Here is a 13,454-nt window from a genome sequence, read left to right on the forward strand (position 1 = left end):
ATTGGATTCAGATCTGGTGGAGGCCAGGTCATCTGGCGTAACACCCCATCACTCTCCTTCTTGGTCAAATAGCCCTTACACAGCCTGGAGGTGTGTTTGGGGTCATTGTCCTGTTGAAAAATAAATGATGGTACAATTAAAGGAAAACTGGATGGAATAGCATGCCGCTGCAAGATGCTGTGGTAGCCATGCAGGTTCAGTATGCCTTCAATTTTGACAAAATCCCCAACAGTGTCACCAGCAAAGCACCCCCACACCATCACACCTCCTCCTCCATGCTTCACAGTGGGAGCCAGGCATGTAGAGTCCATCCGTTCCCCTTTTCTGCGCCGCAAAAAGACAAGGTGGTTGGAACCAAAGATCTCAAATTTGGACTCATCAGACCAAAGCACAGATCTCCACTGGTCTAATGTCCATTCCTTGTGTTCTTCAGCCCAAACAAGTCTCTTCTGCTTATTGCCTGTCCTTAGCAGTGGTTTCCTAGCAGCTATTTTACCATGAAGGCCTGCTGCACAAAGTGTCCTCTTAACAGTTGTTGTAGAGATGTGTCTGCTGCTAGAACTCTGTGTGGCATTGACCTAGTCTCTAATCTGAGCTGCTGCAGAGGTGACTCTTGGTCTTTCTTTCCTGGGGCAGTCCTCATGTGAGTCAGTTTCTTTGTAGCGCTTGATGGTTTTTGCCACTGCACTTGGGGACACTTTCAAAGTTTTCCCCATTTTTCGGACTGACTGAGCTTCATTTCTTAAAGTAATCATGGACACTCGTTTTTCTTTACTTAGCTGTTTTATTCTTGCCATAATACAAATTCTAACAGTCTGTTCAGAAATACTGTGTAACCACCAGACTTCTGCACAACACAACTGATGGTTCCAACCCCATTTATAAGGCAAGAAATCCCACTTATTAAACCTGACAGGGCACACCTGTGAATTGAAAACCATTCCCGGTGACTACCTCTTGAAGCTCATCAAGAGAATGCCAAGAGTGTGCAAAGCAGTCATCAAAGCAAAAGGTGGCTACTTTGAAGAACCTAGAATATAAGACATAATTTCAGTTGTTTCTCACTTTTTTGTTAAGTATATAATTCCACATGTGTTAATTCATAGTTTTGATGCCTTCAGTGTAAATGTACAATTTTCATAGTCATGAAAATACAGAAAAATCTTTAAATGAAAAAGTGTGTCCAAACTTTTGGTCTGTACTGTGTATATGTGTGTGTGTGTCCTTGACATCTATATATCTATCTATTCTGTGTATATATACTGCATGTAATCTGTCTATTCTATGCTGTTGGCTTTTTCTGTGATTTTACTGTACGCGGCAGATGAATTGCCAGTTTTACATCTATTGGGGTGTGAGTCAGAAAGGCATGCAGGCATCTTCTCCATGCTGTTCCCATTTAGTTTTAGCAATTTCCCACCCATTTAAGCTTTTCTCAGGCCCCCAGACCTGTTTGTTGGGTCCAGCAGAAAAATATTCAGCTTTCCCACTGACTTGCATTGGATACGTTAGTCGGTACGAAAACACGGATATTAGAAATTACTCGTGACGATTTTACCAAATCAGAATATTTCACTATTCGCTCATCACTAATTTTAAGACATGAGACAAGGATTTGTAATATAAGGCCATGTTCACACGCTGCGGGTTCCTCTGCGGGTTAATCCCGCAGCGGAATTGAAAATCTGCAGGGCAAAACCGCTGCGGTTATCCCTGCAGATTTATCGCGGTTTGTTCCGCGGTTTCCGCTGCGGGATTACTGCTGTACTATTGATGCTGCATATGCAGCAATATGCAGCATCAATAGTAATGTAAAAAATAATAAAAATTGGCTATATACTCACCCTCTGACGTCGCGATCTCCCCGGCGCTGCAAGCGGCTGTGCCGACAAGGACCTTCGTGACGTCACGGTCATGTGACCGCGGCGTCATCACGGTCATGTGACCGCGACGTCACCACAGGTCCTGTTCGGCACAGCAACTGAGACCGGACGCTGCGGGCAGCGCTGAGAGGTGAGTATAGCTTCATTTTTTATTTTAATTCTTTTTTTTACACTATTTTATGGTTCCCAGGGCCTGGAGGAGAGTCTCCTCTCCTCCACCCCGGGTACCACCCGCACATTATCCGCTTACTTCCCGCAACGTGGGCACAGCCCCATGCGGGAAGTAAGCGGTTCAATGCATTCCTATGGGTGCAGAATCGCAGCGATTCTGCACAAAGAAGTGACATGCTGCGGGTTGTAAACCGCTGCGTTTCTGCGCGGTTTTTCCCGCAGCATGTGCACTGCGGTTTGCGGTTTCCATAGGGTTTACATGTTAATGTAAACGCTATGGAAACTGCTGCGGACCCGCAGCATCAAAATCGCGGCGGTTCCGCGGTAAAAACCGCAGCGTGTGAACATGGCCTAAAGGTATGGAAGTAATCTTCATGGGTAGGGACGAGCGGACCCATGGAAATTTGGTTTTGTCGGGTCTGACCTGACTTTAGTCCAAATTTTGGTTCGGGTACCAGAACTGTACCCGAACTTGAACCCCACTGAGGACACAATCTTTAGAGCTGGAAAATCTCTCTCTCTTTCCCGAACTGTAAAACAGACTTCCAGGAGAAGTCCATGTTTGGAGCTCAGTACCAGACCCGAAACCCCAAACTTTACAGTTCAGGTTCTCTTATCTCTAATCATGGGGCCTAAAGGCTGCTGACAACTTCCCATTAAGAGGTTAACAGTAGTCATCGGAACTTAGGACAGATCACTGCTGTTACAAGCAGATGCCAGAGGTGTAACACAGTCGTTATCTGCTTGTATAACTGCTCACAACATGCACTGTACATGAAAGATATCCCTCACAAACAGCACTTAATTTTTGGTCATTTAATTGCGAGATCTCATGTAATTAAATAAATTCAGGGGACTATTCAGCCTTGCTTTTATGCCTTTTTTCTGGAATAACAATGATTCTAATAATGACTTTTTTATTTGTGCCATATTTATTATTTAATTAGCATTTTTCAAGTTAATTTTACCTGGTGTTATCTATTTTTTTGGAGGGGGCATTATGTGCCTGGTTTTGGTTATCCAGATCTTTTAACCCAAATGATCATAAGATACTTCAAAATGTCACAATATTTCTACACAACTGAACTCCAGCACCCTAGGGAGCTACAAAATGTGTCCATTTTTTTTTTTTGGGACAGTTGAACATTAATGTGCTACATTTTAAGCTTATTAAAAGAATCATGCAACTATTTACTATAAAAAGTTGTAAAAAAATAAAAACCGAAAGAGCGAAACAATAAGCATCTTTGAGTTTCTGGCAATTCAATAAATATTGCGCTCCTATTCTGATGAATTTGGCAAAAAATCTGCCAATGTAAAAGAAAGACAATACAAAAAAAATACTTACAAAGTCATTATTAATCAGTTTTTATTTTGAACAAGTTGCAGTTAAAGAAAAAAATGTAAAAAAAAAAGATATTCTCTAATCTAAGCAGGATTTTACTGCTATCACATTTTTAGTAAAGACTTACCAATGAAAAAGTCACAGATAGCGAGATTGAGAAAGAAAAAGTTACTCTGGTTTCTAAGTCTTTTGTCGATAATAAAGGCTAAAATGACTAAAGTGTTACCAAGAACTGTCAAGGAAGTAATCAGAGGTATGAAAATGTATAAGAAGACCAGTGTGCCTTCAGAGAAATCAGATTCTTTATCATTTTCCAAAGAACCATTAGCAGTAATATTATTAGCAACGATGGACAAGTAGACAACTTCCATTCTAAAATGAATGATCATACTGGATGTTTAATTGACATTAGCTGCCAGTGTGCTCTGAAACTGGATCCAGATAAGAAAGCTCCCAACAATACCAGAATGAGACTGCATTATAAGCGTGGGATCGTACTTGTGAAAATAAGAGGCCGTTTGTTTATATAGGGCTGTTATGGGTGGGGACTAGAGGTGTGGCACTATAGCATACATATATATATATATATATATATATATATATATATATATATAAAACCATTATATTCTGAATAGTTATTATGATTTTAATAATGGAAAAGTAAAAATACATAAATATCTGTATCTTCTAGTATTGAAAATGTTGGTATATCTGTGCTATATGAGTGAGCAGGCAGTAAAAAAATAACTATAATATAAAAGAAGCAGAGCATGTTAATATTCATGGTAAAGAATATCCGTATAGTTCCCTGGTGTGTTCTATCGTCATTAATATAATTATATAATTATAGCAACAGCAATCATTTTACAATGTCTTTTTTTGTGAAATTACTTCTTGTCATGAACTTGTCTTCAATCAAGGCTGACAAATCCCTGGACACAGTCAACAAGGTTCTTCTGACAGATCACCCTGGGATATTATTTCTAACCCACTAGGGATGTTTTTGATCCCAAGACAAGAGGGCTATTATTTACTTATTCTATGGATGGCAGAAGCATTATTGATCCACTAGACAACTGAGACATTAATTGTTAAACCACTAGCCACAAAAGATCATGTAAACGTAAAAAGACATAGAAACGTGGACAAAATTGTTAGTTACCTTCTATTAAAGTAAGTAATCCCACAATGGTCACTGAAATAATTTAAAACTGACAAATGTAATTTTCAATTTAAATTTACTGAACATCAACTAATGAAAATCAGTCGTTGGTTTTGAATTGTGGTTCACAAGAAAAAATTTAAAAAACAATGAAAATGGACTGGACAAAAAAAACCCTTAACTCAACATTTTGTTGAACACCATTTGAGGCAATCACTGCAAACAAATGATTTCTGTAACACTCAATGTGACTTCTGGACCTGCCCACAGGTAATTTGGCCCACTCCTCATAAGCAAACTGCTCCATGTGTCTCTGGTGTTAAAGGGAACCTGTCACCTGAATTTGGCGGGACCGGTTTTGGGTCATATGGGCAGGGTTTTCAGGTGTTTGATTCACCCTTTCCTTACCCACTGGCTGCATGCTGGCCGCAATATTGGATTGAAGTTCATTCTCTGTCCTCCGGAGTACACGCCAGCGCAAGGCAAGATTCCCGCCAAATTCAGGTGACAGGTTCCCTTTAAGGCGACTTCTCCAGACTACATGTTTCAGTGTCTTTCACAGATATTCAATAGCATTTAGATCTGGGCTCATAGAAGGCCACTTCAGCATAGTCAATGCTTTGCTCTTAGCCATTCTTGTATGTATTGTTGACAAAGGAATATCCAAAATGCGCGTCGGGGTGCGCTGTACTTGGGAAGTCGGGCATAAAGGTATATACCATCTTTTAATTCCTGTATACAATTCCAGTGTGCGTACTAAGTCTAGATATGTGATACATATGTGTGTGTATATATATATATATATATATATATATATATATATATATATATACTGTGGTGCGGTAACCCATGTTACAGCCAGGGGGGCGCTGTGAGTGTGCTTCAGGAAGCGCTTGAAGGCATAATTATGGTGATGAGAAAAGGTCCGGCAGGATTGTAAATGGACAGTATGTGTCGCAGAGGTGCTCTGCGCTGTAAGCCCAAAATGATATGGTTATGCTGGGACTTATAGTTCCACAATAGTTTGTTGTGTTTACTTAAAGGGCAGGCTTATAGGGTTAGCTGGTGAGCTGGGCAGGACTGGCTAACCACACATACTTCCATCTAGGGGAGTGGTTACAACCATATAATGTGACTTAGGTCAGTTCACATGGTCAGTGTGTATGGATCTGTTTGGTCCATGTGCAAGGTCCTGGACAGTCAGTGTTGGAAGCTCCTGTGAATGGAGTCTTCCTGGAGGCACCTGAGAGACCGTGTGCTAGGGGTTGAGTTCCTGCCTCTGCACAGGGGGAATCTCGGGCCATCTCCACTGCGGTCTCCCATTCGTCTCCTGCCGCAGCGGAGTCTGCTCAGCGGAGACGTCGGTCCCAGCATCTCGCTCAGTCTGACTCTGTACAAACGGTTACTGCTGCTTTTCCAGCTTCTGCCATTGAAGCCAGTGCTGGGCAGCGGCGAGCAGACACTTTTGGGACTAAGTCCTGCTTTTCTCCTTCTGAGCATGCCCAGGGTAAGATCTCTCATTGGAGATCGAGGGTCACATGCTTGGATACTGCAGCAAAGCCCATTGGTTCTCCAGGAAGGTCCTGAAGGTGCTCAGGCTCTGTGGCAGCCTCTCATTGGTCCTTCTAGGAAGGTCTTGTACTTGCTGCAGCTATAAAAGGCTCACATGGCAGCACGGCCATGCGCTAGTATCAATCCAAATATGTGCTTTGCGCCAGTGTGGTTATGAATGAATGGATTCAGGGACCCGGCTGAAATAAGCCCCTAGAATACCGGCACCTCCGGTGAGGAGATTGTATGTATGTATTCAAGGACCAAGCTGAAATAAGCCCCTAGAATTCTGGCACCTCCGGTGAGGAGATTGCATGTGTGCATAACCACTGACTGCTATCAGTTCTGGAGCAAGCTTGTGCTCCTGTTAGGCTAACAGGCTGCAATGCTTTCCTCTCACGGCTACTCTGTGAAGTTAAAGAGCTAGTCTATACCGCCAAACAGTGCCGCCATTCACTAGCAGCAGGTTCCTCCTGCACGGTCAACCCCGGGCTGCGAACGCACCATTTATAATAAACAGCTATATTTACTCGGTGCGTTCCACTAGCCGTAACAGAATACTAGCGCCAGGGTCTGGCTAGTAAATGGCGGCCGATCAGCGTTTACAGCGGTATATCGAGCAGCTGGAGGGTAGGTTGGCGGTTCTTGAGCACACAACCTCAGCTGTGGATGTTACTGCAGTCGCTGTTTAGGCTGCAAGTGTAGCTGCAGCCAGTTTGTCCTCTGCCACCCCTGCTCCGACTTTATCCCATCTCCCGCTTCCAGACAAGTTTGCTGGTGACAGTAAGCTATGTCGGGGATTCGTGAGTCAGTGCTCCATACATCTTGAGCTCCTGGCTGCACGCTTTCCTATGGAACGGGCGAAAGTGGGATTTATTTTATCCCTTTTGTCAGGCAGGGCGTTGGAATGGGCAACACCGCTATGGGAGCATAATGATCGTGTGGTGCAGAGTGCTCCTCTTTTCCTGGACGCTCTGAAACAGGTCTTTTTGGGACCTCGTGTCACCCACGATACCACGCTCCAATTGTTGGCAATAAAACAGGGTTCGTCCATGGTCAGCCAGTTCGCCATCCAATTCTGGACTCTGGTCTCAGAGCTGGAGTGGCCGGATAAAGTACTTATTCCGGTGTTCTGGAAAGGACTGGCAGACCATGTGAAGGACGCCTTGGCCACCAGGGAGATTCCCGCCACACTGGAGGAGCTCATTACTATATCTAACCGCATCGACCTCCGTTTTAATGAGCGGAGGTTAGAGCGGACCCAGTGTAGGCAGAGGTTTCGGCTGGCTCCCACCTTCGCCAGACCGCTAGAATCTTCCGTCCGACTCCCATGAGGCCATGGAGGTTTCTCGAGCGGGACCTAACTCCTGGCCCGCTCGGGTACCCGTGGTTTGTAAAAATTGCCAACCACTAGGACATTATGCCAATAAATGTCCACGGCGGTCGGAAGAACGATCGCGTCTAGTAACCATTGGAGGAGGTTCACTAGACACAGCGGCATTTTCCTCCAAGTTGTCCTTTAAAGGGATAATAACGTTAGGCTCATCTTCTCTAACAGTCGAGCTTTATCTGGACTCTGGAGCAGAGGGGAATTTCATGTCCTCTGCTTTTGCTCTGCGCCATGCAATACCTCAGGTGATGCTCGTCAAACCGGTGACTGTTAGAGTAGTGAATGGGTCGACACGACACTTCCCACACAAATCACACACCAGACTGTCCCTTTCACGTTATCCATGTCCCCTTCCCACCAGGAGATTATTTCCCTTCTTGTCCTTCCCGAGGGAATGGATGAGATTCTGCTGGGAATACCCTGGCTCCGTTTCCACTCCCCACATATTGAGTGGACCTCTGGGAGAATATTGGGTTGGAGTGAATCATGTAAGGGCAGATGTGTGAGAGAGTGCATTCAGGTTTCCACCATTGAGACACCCGCAGATCTTTCTTCTCTTCCCAAATGCTATGGGTCCGATGCAGACGTCTTCTCCAAAAAGGCTGCGGAGACCCTTCCGCCTCACCTCCCTATGACTGTCCTATTGATCTCTTGCCTGGAGCAGAACCTCCTCTGGGACGTGTCTATCCCCTCCCTCTCCCGGAGACGGAGGCTATGTCCCAATACATCCAGGAGAATTTGGCAAGAGGGTTCATTAGGAAGCCAGTGTCACCTGCAAGGGCGGGGTTCTTCCTCGTGCAGAAGAAGAACGGAGAGTTACGTCCTTGCATAGATTACAGGAGTCTTAACGCCATCACCGTTAAGAATAAGTACCCGTTGCCCCTGATTTCAGAACTCTTTGATACGGGGAGCAAGGGTATTTACCAAATTAGATCTGCGGGGTGCTTATAACCTGATTCGCATCCGTGAGGGGGACGAATGGAAGACGGCGTTTAATACCAGGGATGGGCACTATGAGTATCTAGTGATGCCCTTCGGGCTCTATAATGCCCCAGCCGTTTTCCAAGACTTTGTCAACGATATCTTCCAGGATATGCTCTCCACCTTGGTCATAGTCTATCTGGATGATATTCTCATCTTCTCTCCAGATATTGACTCCCACCGGAGAGATGTTGGCAGAGTCTTCGACCTCTTACGGGCAAATTCCCTGTATGCAAAAATGGAGAACTGTATGTTTGAGCAGGAGTCTTTACCTTTCCTGGGCTATATCATCTCTGCCCAGGGATTGGCTATGGATTCTGCCAAACTACAGGCTGTGATGGACTGGCAAGGACCCCATTCTCTTAAAGCGGTGCAGCGCTTTATGGGGTTCATTAATTACTATCACCAGTTCATTCCCCACTTCTCAGCCTTGGTAGCCCTCACCAAGAAGGGAGCAAATCCCAAATTGTGGTCTGAAGAGGTCTCCAGGGCCTTCTCTTCTATTAAGTCTCATTTTGCTAGCGCTCCCATCCTACATCGTCCCGATGTTGATAAGCCGTTTATAATGGAGGTGGATGCCTCATCCGTTGGTGCAGGAGCAGTCCTCTTCTAAAAGGATGCTCAAGGTCGGAAGCATCCTTGCTTCTTCTTCTCCAAGACCTTCACACCAGCGGAGAGGAATTATTCCATCGGGGACAGGGAGTTGCTAGCAATGAAGTTGGCTTTCTCGGAGTGGAGACATCTTTTGGAGGGGGCTCGTTTTCCCTTTCAAGTCTTCACGGACCACAAAAATCTGGTATATTTGCTAACAGCCCAGCGGCTAAATTCTCGTCAGGCCAGATGGTCATTGTTCTTCTCCCGGTTCCACTTCACCCTCCATTATCTCGCTGGGGAGAAGAACATTCGTGCTGACGCCCTCTCTCGCTCCGTTGTGTCATCTGAGGAGGAGGAAGGGGAGCCTCGCCTTATTGTCCCTTCTGAGAGCCTGAGAACCGTAGCTCCGGTTTCGCTAGAGTCTGTGCCTCCGGGCAAGACTTTTGTACCCATTAATTTGCGACCGGAGGTTCTCTCTTGGGCTTATTTGTCCAGGGTGGGTGGACACTTTGGGACAAAAAGGACATCTGAACTGCTGGCTATGATGTACTGGTGGCCATATATGGTCCGTGATGTCGGAGATTATATTCGGGCGTGTGTCTCCTGCGCCAAAAATAAGTCTCCTCGACAACTGCCAGCTGGGTTACTCTATCCCTTGCCGGTGGCAGACAGGCCCTGGGAGATGGTTGGGATGGACTTTGTGGTGGGGTTGCCCAAGTCTCGTGGCTGTACTATCATTTGGGTTATCACCAATCATTTTTCTAAAATGGTGCACTTGGTACCGCTTCCATGGCTACCTTCTGCATGGGCCTTGGCAGCGTTGTTTATAAAGCACATTTTCTGCCTACATGGTATGCTGGACAAAATCCCCAGTTTGCGTCTCGGTTCTGGAGAGAGCTTTGTCGTCTTCTCAGCATTGAGTTGAATCTCTCTTCCACATATCATCCTGAGACGAATGGGTTGGTAGAGAGGGCCAACCAGACCTTAGTCACATATCTGCGACATTTTGTCTCAGCCAGGCAGGATGACTGGGCATCTTTGCTACCGTGGGCGGAGTTTGCGCTGAACAACACCGTAGCCGATTCCACTGGACAAACCCCATTCCTCCTTAACTATGGTCAGCATCCGCGGGTACCTGTGCCAGTCTTCCGCTGACTTCAGGGTGGCAGACTGGGCTGTGGAGGCACGGGATATTTGGGACCGCACTCAGGATGCCATTCGGGCCTCCAAGGAGAGAATGAGGAACTCCGCCGATGCACATCGGCGCCCCGCTCCGACCTTTGCTCCTGGCGACTTGGTGTGGCTCTCCGCCCATAACATCAGGCTGCGAGTTGAATCCACTAAGTTTGCACCTCACTACTTGGGCCCTTTCAAGGTCCTCAAACAGGTTAACCCTGTGGTCTACCGTTTAGCCCTTCCGCCACGCCTGGGTATCACCGACACCTTTCATGTGTCCCTCTTGAAACCTGTATACATGTCCCGGTTTTCCGAGTCATCTGCCGGGACATCGGGTTCATCTACGGACGATTACGAGGTGAACGCTATTTTGGGGTGCAAGGTGGTACGTGGCAAAAAATTTTATTTGGTGGACTGGAAGGGTTATGGTCCTGAGGACAGGTCCTGGGAGCCTGCTGAGCACATTCAGGCTCTGCAGCTCATTGCTGCCTCCGAGCATAGCGAGGTCCAGGGAGGGGGGGCCCTAGGAGGGGGGGTAATGTTAGGGGTCGAGTTCCTGCCTCTGCACAGGGGGAATCTCAGGCCATCTCCGCTGCAGTCTCCCATTCGTCTCCTGCCGCAGTGGAGTCTGCTCAGCGGAGACGTCGGTCCCAGCGTCTCGCTCAGTCTGACTCTGTACAAAGGGTTACTGCTGCTTTTCCAGCTTCTGCCATTGAAGCCAGTGCTGGGCAGCGGTGAGCAGATGCTTTTGGGACTAAGTCCTGCTTTTCTCCTTCTGAGCATGCCCAGGGTAAGATCTCTCATTGGAGATCGAGGGTCACATGCTTGGATACTGCAGCAAAGCCCATTGGTTCTCCAGGGAGGTCCTGAAGGTGCTCAGGCTCTGTGGCAGCCTCTCATTGGTCCTTCTAGGAAGGTCTTGTACTTGCTGCAGCTATAAAAGGCTCACATGGCCGCACGGCCATGCGCTGGTATCAATCCAAATATGTGCTTTGCGCCAGTGTGGTTATGTATGAATGGATTCAGGGATCCAGCTGAAATAAGCCCCTAGAATTCCGGCACCTCCGGTGAGGAGATTGCGTGTGTGCATAACCACTGACTGCTATCATTTGAAAAAACTGACCGTCACATCCAAACATAGACTAAGTGTGAACAGGTGCTGAACCTAGAGTCACCAACTCTTATATAGTCAAGCAAATAAGGCAGCACACTGCAGCGCTGAAACATGCAAACATGAAACACGAAAATTGAACTGCATTACTGCACTAGAAATATGAAAAATGAGAGACTGAGAGATGACTGCTATCAGTTCGGCAGCAAGCTTGTGCTCCTGTGAGGCTAACAGGGTGCAATGCTTTCCTCTCACGGCTACTCTGTGAAGTAACAGAGCTAGTCTATACCGCCAAACAGTGCCGTCATTCACTAGCAGCAGGTTCCACCTGCACGGTGGACCCCGGGCTGCGAACGCACCATTTATAATAAACAGCTATATTTACTCTGTGCATTCCGCTAGCCGTAACACCGTGGACCTGGACGGTCGGTGTTGGAGTCTCCTGTGAGTGGAGATGTCTGGAAGCACCTAGAGAGACTGTGGACCTGAATTGCTCAGGGTGTTGGATTGTCCTGGGATGGACTGGAGTCCTGCAAGCACCTGGTGAGAGTGTGAGCCCTGGAATAGTCAGGGTGTTGGATTGTCCTGGGATGGACTGGAGTCCTGCAAGCACCTGGTGAGACCATGGACTGATTGCCTGTGTGTTGGAAGTGCCTGTGATTGGACTTCCTGGAAGCGCATGGAGAGGCTGCATCTACAGAGCTTGAGACGGTTTCTGTATTGGGGAAGCTACAGTTCCTACTGTGGGTCTGGACTATCCGAGGTGCCCTGGTCACAAGGACAGTGATCCTAGTGAGGCAGCTTTCTCCCGTGAACCAGCATTGACAGGAGTCAGTGTGTGGAGCCGGAGCTCCTGAAATGTAACTCCAGGTAACAAGGGGTTACGGGCAGACACGAATCTGCCATTGGAACAGACTGTCGATGGTTAATGTGTTCTGTTGATGTGTCTGAACTTGTCAGTTCAGTGATTCCATCCGAAAACACGGCCTATCAAAAGGCTGGGAAAGGGAGGGGGCTCCCTCCTGTCTGATCGGTATCATCGCAATGGCCCAATCATTACCATGGCAACCCATGGGTCACCCAGCTATGGCAAGCCTGTTAGATCATGCTCAGAGCATTTCTGTAGTAATGAGAGCCTGCTTAATTTATGGGTGCATGTCTCCAGAAGCACAAACTGGGCATAATGTACTGGGCACTACAATGTATTGGGCAGTACACTGGAAGATTTTCAATTTTAACTTGGCAACATCCACTGCTGCTTGTTTCTGGAAAACACACATGGAGTCAAAATTGTCACTATATGGTGCCATTTTTACCCATTTCCTTGTGTGAAAATATAAAATCTGAGGCTACAAAAATTTTTTGTGATAAAAATGTAATCATTTTGTCTGCACTAGCCAATGGTATAAAATTCTGTGACACACCTATGGTGTCAATATGATCACTGCACCCCTATATGAATTACAACCTGTAATGACCACACGGCCACCTCAACACCATCGGAGCTACTGCAACCCTCAACCTACTGTCTCCTTCCCCATTATCCTGTAGAATGTAAGCCTGCAAGGGCAGGGTCCTCTTCCCTCTGTACCAGTCTGTCATTGTTAGTTTTGTTTACTGTCTGTGATATTTGTATTTTGATGTAACCCCATCTAATGTGCAGCACCATGGAATGAATGGTGCTCTATAAATAAATAATAATAATAATAATAATGTGTATAATAGACTCTATGTCATGTGGTTTATGATGTCTAATAAACCGGATTGGACTGTTTACTTGGAGAAACCATGCCTGAGTGCTTAATTCCCGTGCCAAGCGTGTGTTCCCCAACCCACTCAGGTAGCGTTTCACCACTATATATATATTGTGCTGCCTTCACTTTTGGTTCATGGCACATTTATGATTTAATTATTTAAATAATAATACATATTATATTTTTTCTATACTGCACATACACTTTTGTTCTTTTACATTGTCCTCTTATAGTATACTGGGTGAGCACTGATTAGTTTCTATATTTAAATATATATATTTTTTATATACATATTATTCATGAGTCTGATTATATGTGCACAATATCATTTTATCC

The 13,454-nt window shown here is 45.9% G+C and overlaps 1 protein-coding gene across 1 annotated transcript in view; it reads right to left on the reverse strand.

Annotated features, from left to right (window-relative positions):
- LOC143783302 (histamine H3 receptor-like) overlaps positions 1–3,770 on the reverse strand; it is a 35,266-nt gene extending 31,496 nt beyond the window's left edge. Inside the window, exon 1 of the mRNA XM_077271707.1 lies at positions 3,527–3,770. Coding sequence (XP_077127822.1) covers positions 3,527–3,770 — 244 coding nt within the window. The remainder of the gene's footprint in view (positions 1–3,526) is intronic.
- Positions 3,771–13,454: the final 9,684 nt, after the last annotated feature.

This window comes from Ranitomeya variabilis, chromosome 6 (assembly GCF_051348905.1).
Source record: "Ranitomeya variabilis isolate aRanVar5 chromosome 6, aRanVar5.hap1, whole genome shotgun sequence".
In the NCBI taxonomy this organism is placed as follows: domain Eukaryota; kingdom Metazoa; phylum Chordata; class Amphibia; order Anura; family Dendrobatidae; genus Ranitomeya; species Ranitomeya variabilis.